The 25,034-nt window shown below is 44.0% G+C and overlaps 1 protein-coding gene across 2 annotated transcripts in view; it reads right to left on the bottom strand.

Annotated features, from left to right (window-relative positions):
• The window catches only part of ERI3 (ERI1 exoribonuclease family member 3), a 193,567-nt gene extending 169,127 nt beyond the window's left edge, over positions 1-24,440 (bottom strand). The window contains exons 1-2 of one of the 2 annotated variants that reach the window (XM_075616200.1): positions 24,268-24,440; positions 4,563-4,849 (exon numbers count right to left, since the gene is read on the bottom strand). In XM_075616200.1, the coding sequence (XP_075472315.1) occupies positions 4,563-4,849; positions 24,268-24,421 (441 nt within the window). In that variant the 5' untranslated portion in view covers positions 24,422-24,440. The remainder of the gene's footprint in view (positions 1-4,562; positions 4,850-24,267) is intronic. The other variant, XM_075616201.1, reaches the window with a different exon arrangement.
• Positions 24,441-25,034: the final 594 nt, after the last annotated feature.

The following is a 25,034-nucleotide window of genomic DNA, read 5'->3' as shown; positions in this document are numbered from 1 at the left end:
AGTTTCACTTAAAATGTGCGTGCTTGGCGCGCACACACACTTTTTTTTCTCAACACTTGATGCGCAAACTTTCATTGCCTTCAAAATGTGAATGAAGAGGCACACCGCTTCAGACGTAAAAAAAAAATGGCTGGTGATATTAATTATATATCAACAAGAGCATGTCCACGTTTTGTGGGCATAGCCCGTTTGCCAGAATATAATGCCCACAGTCTCACCCCCATTTTAAGTGCCACAGATAATACGCATAATCACCCATAATCCACCTGAATGACCCCACCTCCGACGGTCCCCAATAACTAGGATGCTCAGTGCGGCCAGAGTCTGTTGCTTGGTAACGTCATATAGTGGTCCGGCATGTTTAGTTCTTTATTACATATACATATATATTATATGTGTGTGGTACTTCGCATGCGGCTGAGTCTGTGGGCATTATATTCTGACAAACGGGTTATGCACCAGAAACATTAACATACATGCTCTTGTCGATACGTAATTAAAATACCCAGCAGTTCTGTGCTGTGTGCTTCATCTTCACTCATCAAATCGGCATTACACATTAGTCCTGAATTGGACCAGTCGGGCGTACAGAACCAGTAAGTTGCTTTTTGGAGAATCTACATAAAAAAGGGAGTGCTATCATTAGGCTAAGGCCCCGCTGCCTCAGACCACGCGCCCACACTGCAGACAGGCGGCGCGTGGAGAGGCACTTGACCGCTATCTGCAGTCTGTAGGGAGCGGGAGCGGCGGCCAGGGGGCGTGGTTTCAGCGGAGGGCTGCTGCGGGGGTCTCCCGGGCTGCAGGAGGGCGATGCTGCCGGCTGGAAGGTAGGCAGCTCCCCCCCCACATATGCCCTCCTCTCCGTGACACACACACAACCCCTTACCTTTTGGAGGCCGACAGCTCCAGCTCCCGCCCCGCCGCTGATAGGCTCACCAGCGCACCACGTGACGCGTCACCGCTCGAGATCGCAATTCTCTTGCATCCCCTGGCGGCTGACGCGTCACAGCGCGTAGTGAGCCGTGCAGCGTAGTGAGCCGTGCAGCGAGGGGGGACTGGGACCGGCTCGGGAGGATACCCCTGCTGGTGAGTAACGCGCGCGCCGCCAGACGCAGCGGGACCAAAGCCTTACAGATTTCTTTGGACCCCCAAAAATGTAAAAGTATCAGGGTTAAAAGTATGGCTCACGCGGGAACCGTTCAAACAAAATAACAGCCAGTGATTTACAGTAAACGAATAAAAATAAATCTGTCTGTAAAATAATTCTATCATGTAGAAACCAATTGCTTATTCCAGTTTCTTTCAACTAAAACCTAGTGTCAGTGCAATGATATACATATTCCCTTTACACTGAGACAGAGACCAAAACAGAAGGTCCCACAAAAATCTAACAAACGCACTTCCAGGAATTGGTTGTTTTTGGCCCCATTCCTTGAGCCGGAAAAAAAAAAATGGAAATACAAAAAGGAAGCAAAAATATATATTTTAAATTACTCTTAAAAATTTTTTTTTAAAAACCCGCTACAGTCCAGGAAAGAAAAGCCCCAACAGCAGGAAGTGTATTCTCAGCAATTTATAGACTACAATTGTTTAATCCTTTCTTTTCAGTCTCCCTAGCTGTATCCATTTATTGGTAATATTTCATTCAATTAGTTGCAATACCGAAAAGAAATATACGTAGATAGAAAAACAGGCACATTTCCCAAAAAACGCTGCACGCCAAGGAAATAAAAAGTCAGTAGCGGAAGGAAGGGGATCGTACTTCATAAATACGACAGCGTTTATCGTCTTCCCTCCATATATCATCAGCTAGTCCAGCGGTGGGAAACTTTAGTCCTCAGGGGCTACCAACAGCCCAGGTATTATGGGATATCCCTGCTTCAGCACAGGGTGGCTCAGTCAAATACGGAGCCACTGATTGAGCCACCTGTGCTGAAGCGGGGATATCCTGAAAATCCGACCTGTCGGCGGTCCTGGTCGACTGGCGTTGCCCACCACAGACCTAGTCCAATGAAAAATGGGATTACATGCGCAGTAATCCTGCCTTCCCATTTTGTGCCAACACCTCGTAAAACAACATTTCATCCCGTTTCTGCCACCCAGCCCTGGTGCTAGAACTGGTAGATGTCTTTTGATCATTTCTGTAGCACTTTCGAAGATCACGAAGTCAGCAAAAATAAATAACACCAGTTGTTGTTTTTGTAAATACATAAGAACATGTTTTTAAAAGTATTCCAACCTACCGCTATTAATTTTGTATTGCATTTGTTTAGTTATTAATAATTTATTTTATTGCACCAATCCTCATTCTTTCATGTGCTAATTACTGCAGAAACACGGGTATTCATTCAAACACACAGCATTTCTCAAGTAAAAGTAGCCTTTTTAGCTACATTTCTATGAATATTAGGAAAACAGGGCATGCATAAAAAACAGGACGGGGCAGTAAAACTGAATTAATTGCAAATACACACTTTAAAAAAATAATAATAATAATAAATAATGTAGCCCAGGAGGAAACAAAACACATAGGGATGTTTAAGCAATAGATAATCAAGCTTTTAATGTCTTGTAGGATTCTCCTACAATCAAACGGATTCCTTCCATAAACATGACACACAATTCAACAGTTAATTAGATAGGTAAGAGAGAGAAAAAATCACTTTACTTATAAACTGATTTACTAAACAAATACTGATTTATCCCATTCTTTTTCATCTTTTTTGATTCACGCTATGGACAGTCCACTAAATAATTTATGGCGGGTTAAATTTATTGCAAAGCCCAGGCTGGCTGGAAAATTCGAATTGCCAAATAATTAGATTTTAGGGGCAAAGCTTATAAATTATCCGCTGATTTGTCCAGCCTTGTTTGTCAGCTGCCTTGTGCTGCAGGTCATCTCTGGCATTTGGCTGTTTGTGTTTTAATTGCTGATTTACACTTTGACAGATGAAAGCTGATGCTTTATTCTCAGCGCTGGTCGTTGAGGGAGTGGAGGGGCAAATTAGAGCTTTAAAGGGTTATTTCCTTACACTCTCCCCAATTTAAAAGGTGCAGACCCAAGTAGCAAGATGGATTGTACTTGCAATAAAGGGGCAGCACTCACCCGCACAACAGCTTCTCTGCTAAGTTTACATTTGCATTGTAATATATTTTCAGTGACTTTGAAGAACAATCTGAATGGCACTTTTAATACTGTACACAAAAACCCTGTCACTAAGTGCCCACTTAGGAACGTATGTCTGATAGAGAAAATGATTCAGTAACCACTTTGAAATTGCACCAACTAGGACTGAAACACAAACTGTTGTAAAATTACATTTTACAAAAGGGTCCCCACAAAAACTAATCAACATCAATATTTCCCCCTCCTTCCCGCCCCCAAAAAAAGGATTTTATAATAAAGTCAACAGGATTATAGATGTAATTTGTAAAAGAAATGTGCCTCTGGGAGAAACAAATGCGATTGCAGGTTTAACCCTTTCACAGCCGGAGGACCTTGTTGCTTTGCAACTATTTTATTTCCAAATATACACCGAGTTCGTGTTATGGGATTTACGGACAGAAACGACCCGAAAGAAGCAAGTATGGGTTGCTGGAAAATCCGATCCACACTGTGGTTCTGACGTCTTTACATGAGCTCAATGATACTTCGTCCCCATTACAGGGACCTGCCTACAGACAGTTCTTTCTGTACATTACTGAACATGACAAGCCCCTTCACTTCAATGGGCAGGACACCTGTAGTAGAGCTATTATGGTTTCGTGAACCAGCCTCTGTGCAATCATTCTTTTAGATGCACTTTTGTATGAGAACAGCTCTGTTACATGCACAGGGGTAGCAAACTCCAGCAACTGATTGAGCCACCTGTGCTGAAGCAGGGCTATCCTGCATTCCTGACCTGTTTCCGGCCCTTGGGGACTGGAGTTGGCCACTCCTGCACTATATAATAAGAACACTAGTAGTCCTACACGACCCAGAACAACGAAGATACGTTGTGATACCAGCACGGCCAGTTAATACGAAGCGTAAATGTAAAAAATGAGTGATCTTCAGCCTGTTTCCGTAGAACACTGGTTCCTCGGGAGGTTACCTGGAGATCCCATATTACGGTGATGGCGGATATTTTACTTTTCAAACCAAAGTTTGATTTAGACCTGTTTTTGCGTTATAATGAACAACAAAAAACACTATTTATTTATTTTTAGACAACAGAAACACTATTTCGAGTCGTTTCTGTACGTAAATCCCATAACGCGAACTCAGTGTATATTTTGAAATAAAATTGTTGCAAAGCAACAATGTCCTAAATGTTATATTGTTTTATGTTATCAATGATAAACAATGTGTAAGCCCCACCAGAGCAATAGTAATTTTGCGCACATAGGACAATTCGGCTGCGGTCACACAAAGTTACAGTGTATTTTTAAGGGCCTATACAGAGTCACACTACATTTTAAAGGGTTCTACAGTTCTTGGAAGGTTGAAAAACACCGATAAGAAATGTACCGCGCCTCAGAGAGATTAAACCCTGGGGGTTCCTCCCTTCCCACCTGTTTACCTGAGGATGGATTTGGGGTTTGTCACATGTTGCCTCGAAGTCCAGCACTAGAAAGTAGTGGTATCTCTGGGGAGGGAAGGATGTCATTGCTGCCACTGAAGCTCCAAATCCTTGGCTACCCAGTTTTCGGTTTAGCATTAGGCCGGATCCCTTGTCAGCACAGGAGGAAGATAGTAGGTTAGAACAGGGATCTCTCAGCAATCTTGCGAGCAGCTTTGTGGGAAGTCTGGCTGGCCGGACGTGGGACAGTAACTGCATTGAATCCCCAGCTGCATTTACATGGAAACCTTAAGAAAAAGTGAGAGTACAATAAGACTTTCTGCATATCGCTGGCTGCATTTAAATAGAGACTTTCTCCGTTGCACTAATATTTGGGTGTACAAGCAATAGAAGCTAAAACAAATTTACAAAGAAAAACCTGCACAAAATCAGAATAACTCATGAATAACTTGTGACGCTGTCAAAGTTTGTGTTGTGTTTATGAATTCTACGTCTACGGCCAAAGCGGCCATCTGAGCCGTTTCCGGCCAAACTGCCCCATAGACTTTATTGGGGATTTTTCAGGCAAAAAAAAATGGCTCACACAGCTGCTCCGGCAGATATAGAATAAGGCCCTGAATGTACAGGCAGTCCTCGGTTATCCAACGGAATCCGTTCTGGGAGTAGCGTTGGATAACGCATTCAGGCGTTGGATAACGCATTCCCGGCATCGAAAAACGGCCCTTAGGGTTGCGTTGGATATGCCATTCGTTGTAAAGTGAAACGATGGATAACGAGGACTACCTGTACTAAGAAATTGTGTACTACAATTTTTTTTTTCCCAACAGGTATGAATTTTTACCAAACATACTCCGAAACTCAAGAGACCATACGTAACTTGCGGTAACACACCAAAAATCCAATATGAATTACATTTTAAACCCAAACATTGCTGTTGGAAGTTTTTTTGCCAAAATCTTTTCAAGCCTGTATCCCTTTTGGAATTTGCATTTTTCAGGTTTCCAAATATAGTCTTCTAGTCCTAGCTGCCATGTCCATTCTGGAGGACATGATGCAGTAGATCAGGGGTGGGCAACTCCACTCCTTATGGGCCACCAACCAGGCCAGGTTTTAAGGCTATTCCTGCTTCCGCACAGGTGCTCAATCCAGCTGTGCTGAAGCAGGGATATCCTGAAACTCTGGCCTGTTGGTGCCCCTTGGAAAACTGGAGTTGGCCACTCCTGCAGTAAATTCTTTAAAAAGTGTGAAACCGTATGTGTGTAGGGTTGCCAGGTGTCCGGTATTGAACTGGACTGTCCTGTATTTGGATAATCGGTCCAGTAAAAAATGAGAGGTACTGTAATACTGGACATGTATGTGTCCGGTATTACCTCCCTGGACATAGTGACCTGACGCACCTTTCACCATTGAGTCCAGTATTTTTGGAGAAGCCACCTGGCAACCCTATATGTGACATCTGTCATTTTAACTCTTCCCAGAAAGGGCATTTGTGGGTAACATGTATGAGACGTATTAAAATATCAAGTGTTAAGAGAAATAGGTGACCCCTTCCAGCGTGTTATTACCCACGTGTTGGAACTCAAGGAAAATAGCAAGGTAATTGTCAGTTTTTAACATTCAGAATATTTTGGTTAAAGTTACATTTTTTTTTTTACTCATTCGTAAAATTACACATACCAAAACATCCTCACAACAGAACTAAACAGAATTAAACTTTGGAAAGTATGGTTTAGGTTTCAGATCCTTGAGAGGCAATCCAAGCATCTATTAAAAAAAAAAAAAAAAACCTTTTTCATTTTAATATATGCAGCCTTTGATTACCTTTATTGAAAACTAATTACCTAAGCTGCTGATCTATTGGTTCTCCCTTGATCGATCAGCAAAATACTGTTTCCAGGGTTCCCTAAATGGCTGCCTTTCAACTTCAAATCAATCTTTCAGTCAGTGTAACTCAGCAGCTACAATGTTTTCTTATATTACTAAAATAACATTACCCATTGTTACAGTTTACAGCTAAACTGCTGGGATTATTGGCAAGAAATTATCACAAACAGGAAAGTGTTACAAATATCTTGCACTGCCGGGGAGGTGTGCTAAAGCCTGCTACAGGCATACCCCGCATTAACGTACGCAATGGGACCGGAGCATGTATGTAAAGTGAAAATGTACTTAAAGTGAAGCACTCCCTTTTTCCCACTTATCGATGGATGTACTGTACTGCAATCATCATATACGTGCATAACTGATGTAAATAACACATTTGTAACAGGCTCTATAGTCTCCCCGCTTGCGCACAGCTTCGGTACAGGTAGGGAGCCGGTATTGCTGTGCAGGACGTGTTGCCAGGCGCATGCGTGAGCTGCTGTTTGCCTATTGGGCGATATGTCCTTACTCGTGATTGTACTTAAAGTGAGTGTCCTTAAACCGGGGTATGCCTGTATAGATCAGGGGAGCGCAAACTTTTGCAGCTGCACCCCCTTGCCTTTCCTCCGCTGGTGCTTGCGCCCCCCCCCCCCCCCTTACCTTGATGCGGCATCAAATGACCCCGTGGCATCATTTGACGCCACGTTGCCATGGACACGAGTGGCGCCGGTAGAGTCAAGGTAAGTATAGCGTTGCAGAGGCCTAACGCAATCCCCTGGCATTTAATTTAAATGCGTCGGGGAAGAGCGCTGGGCCTCTGCAACCGCTGCGCCCAACCAAGAAAAATCTCCCGCACCCCTAGGGACGCACCCCCCACTTTGCGCACCGGTGCTATAGATATTAAAAGATGCTCTGTATATTAAAACTCATTAAAAATGGCATTAAGAGTTGAATTTTAAAGTAAAAAAAAATGTAGTAGATATTATCCAATACTACAGAACAAATTTATTTAAAAAAAAAAAAAACACACAAGTAGGATATCGTATACTTTTTAGTTGATTTCCCCCCAAAAAATCAGAAAAAAAATCTTAAAAACGTACATCTAGTCTTTACTTGTGATTAAAAAAATACATTTTGCATGCAAACATTTTAAATACTGTTCTCCTCTTTCTGCTACTGAAATTGCCACATCCAAGTAAGAGAAATGTATAACAAGTTCAAGAATTTTTTAACACCGACATTAACCACACAGGTAAAAGTCTAGCCAAATTGGTTCACAGAACCAAGTGAAAAGGAAAACAAGCGTTTCTCAAGGAACATAAATTACAAAGTAAGCCAGTAAACCATGTTAATCGAATATTTCTAAGGAAGCCAATTACACGGATCTTTTGTTTATTTTGGGGCTGACCCTTTAAATAAAAAAATGGGATACTGACAAATAATATTGTAACAATACAAGACAGCCCTTTGTGTCTCTCGCCACAAAATAAACCAAAGGTTTAGTCACGGATTCTGACAGTGTGTGTTTGGGGAGAATAACGCTCACTAAGCACAAAACATGGAAATACAACTGGATGTCATGACAATATCTGATTTAGCAATGGAGATGTCTCAATTAGGTCTTTGGGGCCTAATATTTAAAATGTCACGTTGTTAACGAAAGCCCCAAATAAATCTAGTCAAAAATAAAAATATGAATTCATCTTCAGGGGAGAAATTAGAACAGCGTTTTTTTTTAGCATATGCCGAGAGTGAAGTCACCTTTAAAAACAGCAGAATGGATTTTATCACTTGTGTCAAGGCAACGCTCAGAGGTTTGGGAATTTGCAGATCATTTTCAGAAAAGCTCATGTTAAAATTAATCTACTAAGCTTGACACAAGGTTCCAACTGAGCAATGGTATCAAAGCCAATGTGGCAATGTGATGTTACATTTACACATTTATGGAATTTAAACAGTCACATTTCCTATAGAACGCCCAATGGAGCAGCTTGTTCACATACTGCATTAGAAGCGGATTCAGACGGCAGTGTATGCAGATACACGGCCGGCCATGTTGTCCCCGTGCTTCATACATTTATTTATAAAATATTTTACCAGGAAGTAATACATTGAGAGTTACCTCTCGTTTTCAAGTATGACCTGGGCACAGAGTAAAACAAATAATACATGGTTACAAATACAGTTACATAAATGAACAAGGTATACATTTATATACAAGACATTGCATGCACAGTTAAAGATAATATATATTATGGGCGTATGAAACAGTTACAGACCAGATTAAAGTGTGAGACAGCCTTAGATTTGAAAGAACTTAAGCTGGTGGTGGATATGAGAGTCTCTGGTAGGTTGTTCCAGTTTTGGGGTGCACGGAAGGAGAAGGAGGAACGTCCGGATACTTTGTTGAGTCTTGGGACCATGAATAGTCTTTTGGAGTCTGATCTCAGGTGATAGGTACTGCATGTGGTAGGGGTGAGGAGCTTGTTCAGGTAGCTGGGTAGAAAGTATTTGAGGGTGAGACAGGAAAGGTGAACTTTGCGCCTAGACTCTAGTGATGACCAATCTAGTTCTTTGAGCATTTCGCAGTGATGTGTGTTGTAGTTGCATTGGAGAACAAAACGACAAATTGAATTGTAGAGGGTGTCAAGTTTGCTAAGGTGGGTTTGAGGAGCCGAGCCATATACTATGTCTCCATAGTCAATAATTGGCATTAGCATCTGCTGTGCAATACGCTTTCTGACCAGGAGACTTAGGGAGGATTTGTTCCTGTAAAGTACCCCTAGTTTGGCATAGGTCTTGGTTGTCAGGGTATCAATGTGCATCCCGAATGTTAAGTGGGAGTCAAACCATAAGCCCAGGTATTTAAAACTAGTGACAGGTGTTAGGGTGGTTTTAGCGTTGGTTCTAATCAGGAGCTCAGTCACTGGAAGCTTTACAAATTTAGTCTTGGTCCCAAATACCATTGTTACAGTCTTGTCAGTGTTTAAAAACAGTTTGTTTTGGGAAATCCAGTTTTCGAGTCTCAAAAAGTCAGACTGAAGTATGTGTTGAAGGTCAGAGAGGCTATGGCTGTGTGCATACAGGGTTGTGTCATCTGCATACATGTGTATTGAGGCTTCCTTACAAGCTGTGGGAAGATCATTAATGAACACTGAGAAGAGTAGGGGCCCCAGAACAGAGCCTTGCGGGACACCACAAGTGATATCCAGGGGGTTGGAGTTAGAGCCTGAGATGGACACATGTTGGGATCTTCCTGATAGGTAGGACTGAAACCAGTTTAAAGCATGTTTCCCTATTCCAGAGCTCTGGAGTTTGTTAAGCAGGATAGCATGATCAACTGTGTCAAAAGCCTTTGCAAAATCTAGGAATACTGCACCAGTGAGTTGTCCCCGTTCCATTCCACACTGGATTTCATTGCAAACTTTTAGCAGGGTAGTTACGGTGGAGTGTTTGGGACGAAACCCAGACTGGAATTGGCTAGGGAAATTTGTCTTGGTGTAGAAATCGCTTAATTGGGAGTGGGCACATTTTTCCATAACTTTGGATAGAATTGGGAGAAGTGAGATTGGCCTGTAGTTTGAGACAGTGTTTTTGTCCCCACTTTTGAAGATTGGGACAACTCTGGCAGTTTTCCAGGTCTTAGGGATATGGCCTGCAGACAGGATAGAGTTGACTATGGACGCAATTGGTTTGGCAATGGCTGGGGCACCAAGTCGTAGGAACCTAGATTGTACATCACCCTATCATAACCAGTGAAAGGTAATCCGAAGAGTTTATAACCAGTGCCAACAGGGGGTGAAATACTAAGAAACATGTATTAACCGTGCAGTCTCTCTGAAGATCAAAATAAACCAACAGTAGAAATAGGACTAATCTGGGTGATTAACTTTACAATACAAATAAATTAAATAAATTAAAACAAAAAAAAAGGAATATCTGACACCTGTAGTGTAGTTTTAATACTTTTTTTTTCAGTTAGCCTATCAAGATAAAAGTTAGGGGGGGTCCCTTCTTTTCCCCTTCATTGGCATCTCCCTCCTGTGAGCAGAACCTGCTCTACTGCCACGTGGAAGCTAAGGCCCGGGCCATAGAGGGGTGGGGAGAGCGGAGGCGCGCTAACGCTGAGGCTCGCCTGCTTAAGTCAGCGAGATTCCACGGACTTGCAGGCGAGCCAGCGTGCGCGAAGGGAGCCGGGGGGAGGTGGTTGGAGACGGGGCAGTGACATCGCTGGGCCAATCGCCCGCGACGCACTGACGTCAACGTCACGGCGCCGTGACGTTGACGCTGCTTAAGGCTGATTGGATGTTTTCAGCCGACAGCGCGCTGAAAAACAGCTTGGCGCTCGGCTGAAAACTCCAAAGCCTCCGCACGCCTGTGGACGCTCGCGTGAGCCCCCTCTCAAGGCATCCTCATTGATGATGCAGGGGCTCAGCGCTGAGCATCCGCACGGCTCAGCGCTGCTTGTCCTTCTATGGACGCAGCCTAAGGAAGGAAGAAAAAAGGAAAGTGCACTTTCCTTTCTGGCATCTCCGCTAAGAAACACTCTTCATTTTCAAATAGGTGAAAATGTGCTGGAAGGATGATTACATTTCTTTAAAAGAAACAAATGACATGGTTATGCGGAAAAGGATTGTGTGTATTGTTTAGTGAACAGATTAGGACTGCACTAAAGTCGCTATACAAAATCCTGCAAACCCCCAGCCAATCAGATCGAAGAAAAAAATAGTAAAAGCATGAAAATGTAACACGTTCTAAACCATAACATGTAATATAGGCCGCAAAAGTGAACCAGAAAATGCTTGGAAAAATGTTACCAATTTTGGCTCAATAGATACAGATATGGAAACATGTTGTGCCTTTTCAGCACTTAGGCTTTGTCCATAGTAGGGCAGCCCACGCTCCCCCGCGCTGATGCTGAGGCTCACCTGCTCAATCAGGAGCGATTTCATGGACTAGCAGGCGAGCCTGCGTGCGCAATCGGGAGATGTAGCCATGACATCACGGGGTCAACGCGCCGACGACGTCACACTGCTTCACCCTGATTTGATGTTGGCAGCCATGTGACGTCCTCAGCGCGGTCTGAAAACATTTTCTCCCGTCGGATGAAAATCCCTGTGCCTCAGCACGCCTGCGGACGCTCGCGGAAACCCCCTCTCAAGACATCTTCATTGAGGATGACGGGGCTCATCGCGGAGCGTCCGCGCGGCTCAGTGCTGACTGTCCTTCTATGGATGCAGCCTTAGGTGGAGATTCACCAGGCATCCCATTCCCGTGCGGACTGCCATTCAAGTCAATGGCAGCTGTAATACTTTGTACTGGAGGTTTGTGAATGCTGGCCTCAGCAAGTTAAACATTTCCAATACAAAGCACTAAACATCTTCACACAGCCTGTTAAATGTGCACAAAGGGGTAACACACCCTGCATTCTTGTAAACATATGTGCATTACAATTATAATTCTTTCAGCTCAAACCTTACACATGCACAGGCATCTAGAGACCCTATTTACTGTTCTGTGTAGCCAATTTCCCCATGCTGAAGAATATTTTAGCCCAGGAAACAACATTTCACTGTATTTTGAATTAGGGAGCTATATGTCAAAATGCCCATTCAATGTTATAAAATGCCCTTCAAATGAGGAGGATGCACTATTGACACATTAGGCCTGGTACCAATACTGGAGCCTATATTTTGCCAGTGCAAACATTTCAGGGATTACGGAATGGTGGATTGGGGTATCTAGGTCCCACCAGGACATCTCAATGTAGGCCCCACCTCCCTTAATGTGGTTCACCAGGCCCCCACACAACGTGTTAAACCGGGTTTGGCCTCCCGCCTGTCTGCGTGCCTCAGCATGTAGCCACAGTAATGGCAGACATCCCAACCACCACACACACACTTTCTCTTATACCGTTCGTGTTAACGTGAAAGGGGGTATGAGAACAGGGGTAACAAGGGGCAGACCGCTTTAGCGGGCCCTACAATTAGATTCCTCGGTGGGCCATAGACGCCCCAGTCTGACACGGAATAAGGTTATATACAATAACTAGACACATTTGGCACACACTAAGAGAATGTGCAACTATAATCCTTTTCTAAATAACATTTGGGAATGAACCCAAAAGGCAAAGGGAGTCGAGTTGTGGTAATTGGCACCTTATCTGGTTCATAATAAAATCTCACATCCCATTTCATAATTGGCCTGATTATGGAAATGGTGTGCGAGATGTTAAAACTAAGCATACGTGGGCTGGGTTATAAAAATAGTTTTACATACCAGTTAATTATAAGCTTACAATCTATGGGATACAGAATGTTACATATAACATAACATAGTGTAAGTGCATTTGACATTGATAATACTTCTATTTACTTAGTCACAATTAACTTTACTATACAAGGCAGCTTCCCTGCCAATACCATTACCAGATATATCAGGAGTGCTCAACTCCAATCCTGAGCCCCTGATTGAGCCACCTGTGCTGAAGCTGGGATATCCTGAAAACCTGACCTGTTGGGGGTTTTTAAGGACTGGAGTTGAGCACTCCTGATATATCTGGTAATGGTATTGGCAGGGAAGCTGCCTTGTATAGTAAAGTTAATTGTGACTAAGTACTTAAATTAGAAACGACGCGACGGAGCGACAGCTTGGTCACGATCGCAGGAAGTCAAGTCAATTTGATTTTTCTAGCAACCACAGCGTGACGTCGCGTCGCTGTCGCCGGCACTATAAGCGCAGCCTTACGCAACACAGATATGTAATCTAATTTACTACATTTATACTGCGAATCTCTAGACACAGAACTTTATTTATAATGCTTACATACACATAACACTAAATAAAATGTCATTAACTAATACACCAAGTTTCCTATTCCATAGCCATGGAGATTCATTATTTTTTAGCTCATTGGTAAGTTTCAGAAATTTAAATAATTTTAGGGAAAAAAATTTCAAAAATCGTATCAAAAACTGCTAAAAGTGAATACCCATAAGTATGTCTTCCACAGGACCTCAAATCTTTTTCATTCACCACATTGTCACGTCATACAGTCGTATAGTTGCAGACAGTAACTATAAAAAGTGAAGGCACATTTAAAAATAAACTAAGTGCTTATGTCACGTTTGCCGTGGCTACACTCAAACTATGTGAATTAGCATATCTGTCATTTTGCTGATTTTCAGGAAATGCAAATAACGCTCCAGAAATCTCTGTCATAAAGGAATTCCTTTCACCTTACGTCCCCCTCCTGCTCAGGCCTAAATCCTGAAGGTCATGACCTCACACGTCAGCTACAGATGATTACTGGCAGCTCAATGGATAAATTGGCCTAAAATAATATATTATTGGATTTGTTTGCGTGTAGATATGTCTGTGTGTAGCTAAACAACAAGCTGAGATGTGCAGGGACAATCCACCCATCAAGAATGTCAATCTTGGTACATTGCAGCTTAGTCACAAAACTAAACGGTACTCAGGGGGAAAATGTGGGACTGGGAATTGACTACAGTTCTCCCTCTCCAGCTCCAGTTTGCAGGAGAGTTCTCCTCAATTACACCATTAATCTAGAATGACTACATACTGATCTAACCATTTAATTGCTCCCGGGGATACTCAAAATCCCTCCTAGCCCTGGAACAGAAATAGGGCAAAATCTACGTATCAAAAACATTAAAGTAATATGCAGTGTTACTGTGTCTTGAGCAGTATTTCCACACTACTGACGGTGATGGTGATACTGGTAGTATTTATTAAGTCACATTGAGTAGAAGTAATCTACAGATGCTCAGTTTAGGACTATTATTTTCCTTTTTCAGTTTTAAATGAGAACAACATGGGGGGGGAGGGGGGTAATAGGTGGGAAGGGCAGCAATGGGTCTCCGGAGCTGAACCGCGTTCATTTCAGCTCAGGGAACCTCTGCTCCCCAAGATACTTCTCTCCATAGTGGGTGCTAGTAGCATTTCCGGAGGTTTAAAGGTCCTGGTCACGCGGGCCAATAGGAAGACGCAAGGGATGACGTCACGGATCCCTATTGGAAGCCTATTCTATTTAAGACACCATTATCTTCCCCACACACAAACAACCAGGAGCTGCTACCAGCACCCCCTATTGAGGTAAGTATTTTGGGAAGCAGGGGGTCCTGGAGTTGAACTGAACACAGTTCAACGCTGGAATTTAATTTCTTAGGGGCATCTGAATGGGAAAAGGCATTGGTCAATGAAGTGTTTTCTATACTTCCATCAGAGAGCCAATAAAGATAAGGGAAATGTTCAGGGGGACGGGCGCTGGCTGTACAAACGCTTGCCGATCACACAAAAGTGAATAGCCTGAGGAAATCAAACCCCTCCCAAGCTTAACTTTAAAAAAAATACTTATGTATCAGATTTGGATATAAAAAGGCTTCAATCGCCCTTTAAACATGTTAATGGATTAGTTCCCTTTTGTAATAGGAGGGATTACCCCTTTAAAGGAAGTTTTATTTCTATAAACTGCAAAGCAATTAACACAAACCATCATCTATTGCCTCCTCTAGTTTTCTTTAACATCGGTTCATGGTTGAAGTTGTCGTTAATAGGGTTTAAAAGTTAGAACTCAAAATCCAACCCTGAATGGGAAAGCAACACACATCCAGCTCTTGTTTTCGATAATTGCACATAACCAGAGAAAAATAATGTTGCAGACATTAATGCAGAATTATCAACCATTTTCTTTTTAAAAATCTATAACGGTGTAAATTTTAACTGGCAACAAAAATAAATAAATGAGCAACTGGGTTTGCAAAAGAATGCACTTGGTCCAAGCTAGTGGAACTGCACCTTTACGTTTTTATTTTCGTTAAAGCAGCAGTTGGCTCTAATATATATTTTTCAATTTTGTTTTACTTGCTCCAAGCGATCTCTTCTCGCCAATTCCAACACTGTTTTTATTTTAAAAATCTGATGTTCCGTTCAGGAGATATAAGCATTTGAAATAATAAGTGTCCGGGAGGTTAAAATGAAGCTCTCCCCAACACAGTGCAGAGTAAAGGCTACAATGGTAACCGTAAAAATGAATTATTATTTTTAACCCCAACAATGTTTTTATTTTTTGAGAGTAGGACGTGCTCAGGGGGCAAGATAATAACATTAACAGCAACCTCCTGCTGTCCGGCCTCCCTGCCTCTCACCTGTCTCCCCTACAATCTATCCTAAACGCTGCTGCCAGAATCACTCTACTCTTTCATAAATCTGTCTCCGCGTCTCCCCTCCTGAAATCCCTCTCCTGGCTTCTGATCAAATCCCGCATCTCACACTCAATTCTCCTCCTCACTTTTAAAGCTTTACACTCCTCTGCCCCTCCTTACATCTCAGCCCTAATTTCTCGCTATGCACCATCCCGACTCTTGCGGTCTTCTCAAGGATGTCTTCTTTCTACCCCCTTTGTATCTAAAGCCCTCTCCCGCCTTAAACCTTTCTCACTGACTGCCCCGCACCTCTGGAATGCCCTTCCCCTCAATACCCGACTAGCACCCTCTCTATCCACCTTTAAGACCCACCTTAAGACACATTTGCTTAAAGAAGCATATGAATAGCACTGTGGATAATCCTGGACACATGATACATAAAGCTTGGCCCCCTGCAGACGCACTTACTAGAATTCGCTCCTACTGTCTCTATACGTTCTCCTACCTACCAATAAGATTGTAAGCTCCTCGGAGCAGGGACTCCTCTTCCTTAATGTTACTCTTATGTCTGAAGCACTTATTCCCATGACCTGTTATTTATATTATCTGTTATTTATATGATTACAACATGTATTACTACTGTGAAGCGCTATGTATATTTATGGCGCTATATAAATAAAGACATACTACTACTACATTAAATGACAAACTCATGTAGGCTTCTGGGGGGGATTGCTGCTTTCAAATCTGCTGAAATGGTCTACGTATTATGACCACTAAATGGATACATAGTAAATTAGAACAGGGGGGCGCAAACTTTTTTCCCTGCGCCCCCCTGCCGGCGTTCCCTCACCGGCGCCGGCATCATGACGTCACATTGCCATAGCAACGTGACGTCACATGACCTCGCGGCGTCATTTGACGCCACGTTGCCATGGCGACGCTTGTGAGAAGCCGCAGGAGCCAAGGTAAGTTAGGTTTATAGAGGCCCTGCAGCTCCCCCGGCACTTAATTTAAGTGCCTTCGGGAAGCGCGTGGGACCTCTGTAAACCCCGCGCCCCCCCCCCCCCCCCTGGGAGTAGCGCCCCACTGCATTAGAACACCACTGCCATTAACATGTTAAATCCTCCTAAACCCGTCCTTTGTAATAACGGTTTAAGTAAGGTCAGTTACCTTAAACATCGTCTGCTTGCCAACAGAGAAAAAGGCTTAATCAACCACCTTTATTTAACCCAACAAATGGTAATGCACTTTTACCATACGTGCACAGACCTGCCGATGTGTTAAAGCTGTCCTGGGAAAAGGCATGTTTCAGAGGCACTGAAAAAAGTGACTATTTATCCAAACCTGAATACTTTCTGTAACATTATTATAATTATATGCTTTTACACAGTATAAATATTTTGTTTTAAAGAAAAATGATATGTGAATAAAAGATGGGCAAACCTTTAAAATCGACTATGTGCAGAATTGTATATAAGTTGTGCAAGATAAAAATAAATTATCATTATTGTTAGGAGGGTATTGGAGATTGTAGCATACATGAAACAGTAAATACATCACAGTATGAATAACTACCCAGTTCAATTGAATGACAGGGAGGCATCAATAAGATCCAGTCTTTCATCCTGTATCACAATCAAAGAAGCAACAGGTTCCCCTAGTGCGTCTATAAATATACAAAACCACAACAAATCAAAATCTGAAACCCAAGGCAGTTCTGGCACATCAGTAATAGCTGTGAAACAAATACTGTTCCAAGAGGAAAAACAAGGGGTTGTTAAGCAAGTACACAGGTTTAGGGCTCGATTATACCAGCGCACTGCAATGCGCGCGCGCATCTGTGATGTCACATTTGCGACGTCGCAGATCGACATGTGGACAAGCACATTCTTCAGCGCGCGTGACTGCAGGGGTGACAAGGCTGAAATCTGTTCTTTGATTGGACGGCTGCGTCATGTGACGCGGCCGTCGCAACCAGAAAACTAATTTGGAAAACGCTTCAACTGTCGCCCGCATTGCAGTAGCAAGCGGCGCGACAGTCGCGGTACGTATAAGCGCTTTGCGGGGATGCATACTATTTGTTTTGGCGCATTTTTTGGTATAATCATGGCCTTAGACAACGTAACATATGCCCTATCTAGATTTAAGTAAATAATAAAAGTAGGATTCTTAGAAACCAAAAAACCACAAGAATATTTCCACTTAACTTCGATTCTGCCTGAGGACAGAGGAAGAGACAGAGCAAAGTTTACTAGCACGTGAGATCACCAGCAATTTACCAGTCTCCCTCCTGCCTTTTACCTCTAAACTCATACAACACTTTGTTCTTGCTCCATTTTCTTACCTCCTTTTCTCTCCTACTGCCTCTACAATCTGGCTTCTGCACTGCTTACTCCACTGAAACAGCATTCACCAAAATCACCTATATGCAGGAGGGCCCCCGCTCATACGTGCGTTCCGTTCCATGGTGCTGCCGCAAAGCAAAAAATCGCCAAAAAGCGCAACCGGCAATTTTCGGTGTCTCCAATCCTTCTGCGCATGCGCAGACTTGCAGTCCCCCCTTCTGCGCATGCGTGAATTCTGCCGCTCCCCCGTTCTGCGCCTGCGCGACCTCGGCCATCCCCGCATGCGCAGAAATGGCGGCCCCCTTCTCGATACCGCCGTATTGGCGGATCGCTGAGAAGCGGGACCCTACTGTACCACTGGAATGCCCTTGCCCTCAATATCTGACTGGCACCTATTCTCTCCAGCTTTAAGGCCCATCTTAAAACACATCTCTTTAATAAATCATTTGGGTAACTCCCTTGACTAGTATTATACATCATATATTTACAATGACCCCTTGCATAAGCACTTACCAGACCACTCTCCTACTTGCTCTGTAAGTTCTCCCTACTTACTAATTAGATGTACTGTAAGCTCTTCGGGACAGAGAACCCTTTTCCTATTATTTACTTTTATGTCTAAAGTGCGTATTCCTATTATGCATATCTTTATTTATATAGAGCCATCCAGGTACATACCCCTTTGCAATACGTGACATAATATAACACAATGGGAATAAGCGCTTCAGGCATAAAACAATAGGAAAAGGAGTCCCTGCCCCGAAGAGCTTACAATCTAAGTGATATTCAGACAGAACTTACAAATACAATTGGAAGGTGTTCTGGTAAGTGCGTCTGCAAGGTGCCATGTTCGTGAGATGGGTAGCTCCGCTGGCTGATACTATACATGTGTTTTGTGGTGTGTTTTGAACCTTAAGAGCTGAAAAGGATGACAGCAAGGCATAGCAACACAGTAAAGCATCTCCAGTACCCATCAGGTGACAGGATAAAGGTTTAAGGATAAACCTAAAAAGGTTTCACTGCTCCAGTGAAAAGTTAAAAAAAAAAAAAAAAAATTGCAAAAATGTAAATGATTAGTATTCTTTAATACAGGATCTCTGAAAACCAAGTTCACTCAGGCTGCACTTAGTGTGCCCGCGACGGCGCTCCAAAACAAAACAATTGACTCCGTCGCGAGCGCTTATAGTAAGCGCAACGGGCGACGGAGCAATCAAAAATGTGGAAGCCGGGTAAATTTGATTTTTCAGAGACTGTCGCCACATGTGACTGTCTCTGAACCAATCAATGACCCTGTCGCTAGCGACGTCGCTGAAAGTTAAATTATAACTTTCGCGGGTGGCGACGGCGGACGTCATCGGTCGCGTCGCCGTCACAATAAGCGCGACCTTAGGGGTAAAGTCTATAACGTGTGAAGCAACCCTTCGTCAGGCTGTTTTTGGCCGGAAATTCCCACTGAAGTCTGAGGGGGTTATTGGCCGAAAACGAGATGAGGGAGGTTAAGGATTTCTATTGGTGACCCTCAAAATCATATTTGCTGTTTTTGTTTATTTAAGAAACTACAAACCAGTATAAGTTGTGGTGTCCCAAACAGGTTTAAAAGCACCACAACCAAGCTCTGCTGGTCCCCTCCCCACCCAGAACATTTTAAGATAAAAAATAAATAATAATAATTATATATGTAATAAGCATATATACTTTCAAACAATGCACTTTTAATTAAAAGCATTTAAGATGAACAGAAAAAGACACCATGAACATGCATTTTCCGTGGACCACATATAAACAGTGTTGCTGCCATGATTGTATCTCTCGCTCCATAATAATAAAAACATATTACTGTACAGGCAGTCCTCGTTTTACAACGAATGGCTTATCCAACGCTATGCAATGCATACCTATGTTCATTTTTACAACGCCAAAACGGCTTATCCGACGCTCTTACGACGCTTTGCAAAGTTGTTTGTGTATATAATATATATATATTATTATATTATATAATATTATACTATATTTTTATATTATATTATATATTATGTTATATTATATATATATAATACAGTATATGCACTATATCATTTATGTGTGTGCTGCATATCTTATTGTCTGCATCAAATATTTTGTGTATTTTAGCATTAAAAATGCCTTCAGGAACGTAACCTTTCATTTAAACAGTGTTCCTATGGGAAAACGTGTTTCGCTTTACAACGTTTCGCTATCCAACGCCATTTTGAGTAACGCATTGTGTCGGATAACCGAGGACTGCCTGTATAGTGTTAATTGCAGCTGTACATTTGCATACAAGGAAGAGCATATATTGGTCTAAGCAGCATCTGAAGCTGCCAGCAGTCTTTTGGGTCCACTTGAGAAAAGTTACGTTTGTTTCAGATATTGAAAACATTTAATGAACCAATATAATATTTCCTAACTGTTCTTTTCAGTACATTAGTATATCAGCATTCAAGCCCTGAAAAGATCAACAAGAGGAAGACCACATTTCTCTGGAACATTCATGCACGAGATTAAGGGAAAGGTATGTGATGGGCAAACATAAGACAAGGGACTTTGGGGGAAAGGTAAACAATATAAATGAAATGAAGATTTCAGAGTTATCATAAGGAAAATATACATACAGCTCAACCCCATTATAACGCGATCCATTACAACGCGAATCCGCTTATAACGAGATGCAAGCGTGGTTCCCAATTTTTGTATTTATGAACACTTTACAACACGATTATTGGTGTCAAACACTTTATAACGCGATGTGATTCTTTGGACCCCAAGCACAGCTTTATAAGGGGGTTGAGCTATAAATATAGAGATGGCCATTAAATATTGGGCAGGTACAGAGAATGAGTGTCAGTCACTTCCAAAAACACATTCCGATAGATATGCTGGGAAGCAGCTTCTCCAAGTCAAGGAAGAGTCTTAGGCCGCGCTTATAGTCCCGGTGACGCGGCGTTAAAACAAGTGTATTGAATCCATCGCGTATGACGATAGTAGGAGCGACGTGACGGCGCGACGGAGCAACGGCTTGCTCGCGCTCAATGGAAGTCAATGAAAATTGATTTTTTCAGCGACCGCAGCGTGACGTCAGCGGGCACATGAGCAGTTCTGCCAATGAGGGTGAACCGATCACGGCCACGCCCCGTCTCTAACACTATAAGCAAAAAATCGCTGCTACAACGGCGACAGATGACGTCATGCCGTGCCGTCGACAGGACTATAAGCGTGGCCTAAATCTTCACTCACACGGGGAAGCAGATTCACAGTATATTTGAATGGGGCCGGATTGAGATAAACTACAGAAGAGACAGAAGAATGGTTTAAATGAGGGATTGTGAACAGAGAGACCAGAGGAGTGCAAACTTTTCCCCCTGCTCGCGCTCCGGCGTCAAATGACGCAGTGGGGTCTTGTGACGTCACGATGCCTTGGCAACGCGACCCCACAGAGTCATTTGACGCCAGGCTGCCCGACACCAAGGTAAGGTGTCCCACTCCCACCTCCCCCCCCTAAGAACATCTCGAGCCCCTAGCCCCACCCTTTGCACACCCTTGGGTTTAGACACTGGTTTGTGATCCATAGTTTTGGAAGGGAATACCAATTCCACAATGCAAAACTTTTATTGTAAGCTCTTTGGGGCAGGGACTCCTTTTCGTAATGCCTACTTTCATGTATTAAGCATGTATTCCTATTATTATTTCACATGTATTACTGCTTTAACGCACTATGTACATGGATAGCACTATACAAATAAAGATATAAATACATTGCAAGAGCAATCGGAGGTCAATTAAGGTGAGATGATAGATGAGCAACTGCACTAAGGATGAGGTACCATGGGTAAATAGATGCATTGGAAGGATATAGGCCAATGCATGGGAAGGTCACTAAAGTGAGCAGATACCGGGAGAGGAGATAATCAGGAGGAAGATACATTGGGTTGAAATGAGAGAATAGATACATTGAGAGGGATACCATGGACAGATACAGTGAAAAGAGATTGAAGAAGGGCCGCGACAACGCCATAATATATGCAATGGGTAGATTCATTGGGAAGATATACTGTAACGGTAAAGACATAGTGGGTCAGAAAATGCACTCGGATGGGTTGCCAAAAGAGCAGGTGTTCTCGGATAAGGGACAGAAGCAAAGGGTGGAGAAATTGATGACATTAAATAGCAATGGGGCAGGTATGATGGCAAGAAATAATAGAGGTGCAAATGCAATTGGATGTCAGAAATACAGATAGATGTTATAGATTGAAGGGGTCATATGCTATGGCATGAAACTGCAGAGGAGCAGATGTCCAGGAAATACCTGAAAACGAGAGGTAACTCTCAATGTATTAATTCCTGGTAAGCCATCTTATAAATAAATAGATATCTATGGGCAGGTGCAATAGCATAGTATAGTAGGATGGCAGGATGTATGCCGTTAAATAGTGTACAGACAGGTGCAATGGCAGGTGTGTAGGTGTCAAGGAATGAAGCAGCAGAGGTCAGATGCTACAGGATGAAAGAGCAGAGGTGTAGACGCTATAGGATGAAGCAGCAGATGGGGCAGATGCTAAAGGATGAAGCACCAGAGGGGGCAGATGCTGTAGGATGAAGCAGCACATGGGGCAGATGCTGTAGAATGAAGCAGCACATGGGGCAGATGCTGTAGAAAGAAGCAGCACATGGGGCAGATGCTGTATGATGAAGCAGCACAGGGGCAAATACTGTAGGAAGCGGCAGCACAGGGGCAGATGCTGTAGGAAGAGGCAGCACAGGGGCAGATGCTGTAGGAAGAGGCAGCACAGGGGCAGATGCTGTAGGAAGAGGCAGCACAGGGGCAGATGCTGTAGGAAGAGGCAGCACAGGGGCAGATGCTGTAGGAAGAGGCAGCACAGGGGCAGATGCTGTAGGAAGAGGCAGCACAGGGGCAGATGCTGTAGGAAGAGGCAGCACAGGGGCAGATGCTGTAGGAAGAGGCAGCACAGGGGCAGATGCTGTAGGAAGAGGCAGCACAGGGGCAGATGCTGTAGGAAGAGGCAGCACAGGGGCAGATGCTGTAGGAAGAGGCAGCACAGGGGCAGATGCTGTAGGAAGAGGCAGCACAGGGGCAGATGCTGTAGGAAGAGGCAGCACAAGGGCAGATTCTGTAGGAAGAGGCAGCACAGGGGCGGATGCTGTAGGAAGAGGCAGCACAGGGGCGGATGCTGTAGGAAGAGGCAGCACAGGGGCAGATGTTGTAGGAAGAGGCAGCACAGGGGCAGATGCTGTAGGAAGAGGCAGCACAGGGGCAGATGCTGTAGGAAGAGGCAGCACAGGGGCAGATGCTGCAGGATGAAGCGGCACAGGGGCAGATGCTGTAGGATGAAGCAGCACAGGGGCAGATGCTGTAGGATGAAGCAGCACAGGGGCAGATGCTGTAGGATGAAGCAACACAGGGGGCAGATGCTGTAGGATGAAGCAGCACAGGGGGCAGATGCTGTAGGATGAAGCAGCACAGGGGGCAGATGCTGTAGGATGAAGCAGCACAGGGGGCAGATGCTGTAGGATGAAGCAGCACAGGGCAGATGCTGTAGGAAGAAGCAGCACATGGGCAGATGCTGTAGGAAGAAGCAGCACATGGGCAGATGCTGTAGGAAGAGGCAGCACAGGGGGGCAGATGCTGTAGGATGAGGCAGCACAGGGGGGCAGGTGCTGTAGGATGAGGCAGCACAGGGGGGCAGATGCTGTATGATGAGTCACAGGGGCAGATGCTTTGGATGAGGCAGCACATGGGTGCAGATGCTGTATGATGAGTCACAGGGGCAGATGCTTTGGATGAGGCAGCACATGGGTGCAGATGCTGTAGGATGAGGCAGCACATGGGGGCAGATGCTGTAGGATGAGGCAGCACATGGGGGCAGATGCTGTAGGATGAGGCAGCACATGGGGGCAGATGCTGTAGGATGAGGCAGCACATGGGGGCAGATGCTGTAGGATGAGGCAGCACAGGGGCAGATGTGTAGGTGCATTTTACTTCCCCTGACCCTACATGTTTCCCCGGCCCCTCCCCCTGTGCAGGCCGGGGTCCCTCCTGTGTGCCAGTGCTTTGTCCCGGGCCCCTCACAGCTCGCCCCTAGTCACACTCAAAGCCAGGCCCCACACACACACACACATCCAAACCCCCAGCAGCAGCTGCAGCCCAGGCCCCCCGCACACTCCGAGTCCCCGGAACACCCGGGCGGGCCTGCGTGCACCTCCATCCCCCCCACGGGGACATATACATGTATATAACACCAACACATGAGGGTCTCCCCCCTCCTCATACACACAAAACACCAACCGACTCACCTCTCACTCTCCCCCTGTCTATGGAGACGGCCGTGACGGGCAGACGTCCCCCACCAACCAGGAGCGCCGCTGCCGGTCCTCTCAGCCATTCAGCGCAAACAAGGGCGGGGCAAGCGTGCAGCCCCCCTTCTGCCGCTTTCCTACACGGATTCATGTGGGAATGTCAATCCAACATGGCGACGCCGCGCTACCCGCGTTGAATGCTGGGAGTTGTAGTTTTATAATAGATTTATTTAATTCCACCACATATCACCTCATATATATTTTTTTTATTTATTTGCTTAGAGTTATACGCTCTCACCTAATATCATTTGCCTCGAATGTGTGTCGGACTTGAGTAGTTGTAAACCTATTCAAATGCATGAGAGGGCCTGTAAACCCTGCTTTGCACAGGCCTCAGGTTATGAGTGTGTTAATAAGAGCAGTCATCCTATATTGGCATTAGGTCAGAGGAGATTGTGAGCCTAAATGATTTACAGCATTGTGCTAGAGAAAATGCTTATGGCTTCTATCTTCCAAGTAATCCTGTCAAGCAGCCTGGGCCTCAGTTGCCTCTGCAGCTGTTGCTAGGGGTTTCACATAGCCACTTGTATGCCTCATTTGCAACTAAAGCATGTTCTCCTATAGACACAGAGGCCTATGTACTAAGCATCGCAAATGGTATTTTTGGCATAAAATTGACGCACAGAAATCACAGCTGATATTGTACGTGCCTGTACTATGTACTAGTATGGCTATTATAAATAATATTACACTAATAATTGATA

The sequence above is a fragment of the Ascaphus truei genome, chromosome 10 (genome assembly GCF_040206685.1).
Source record: "Ascaphus truei isolate aAscTru1 chromosome 10, aAscTru1.hap1, whole genome shotgun sequence".
NCBI lineage: Eukaryota > Metazoa > Chordata > Amphibia > Anura > Ascaphidae > Ascaphus > Ascaphus truei.
This window is presented reverse-complemented; position numbering and strand designations above follow the sequence as displayed.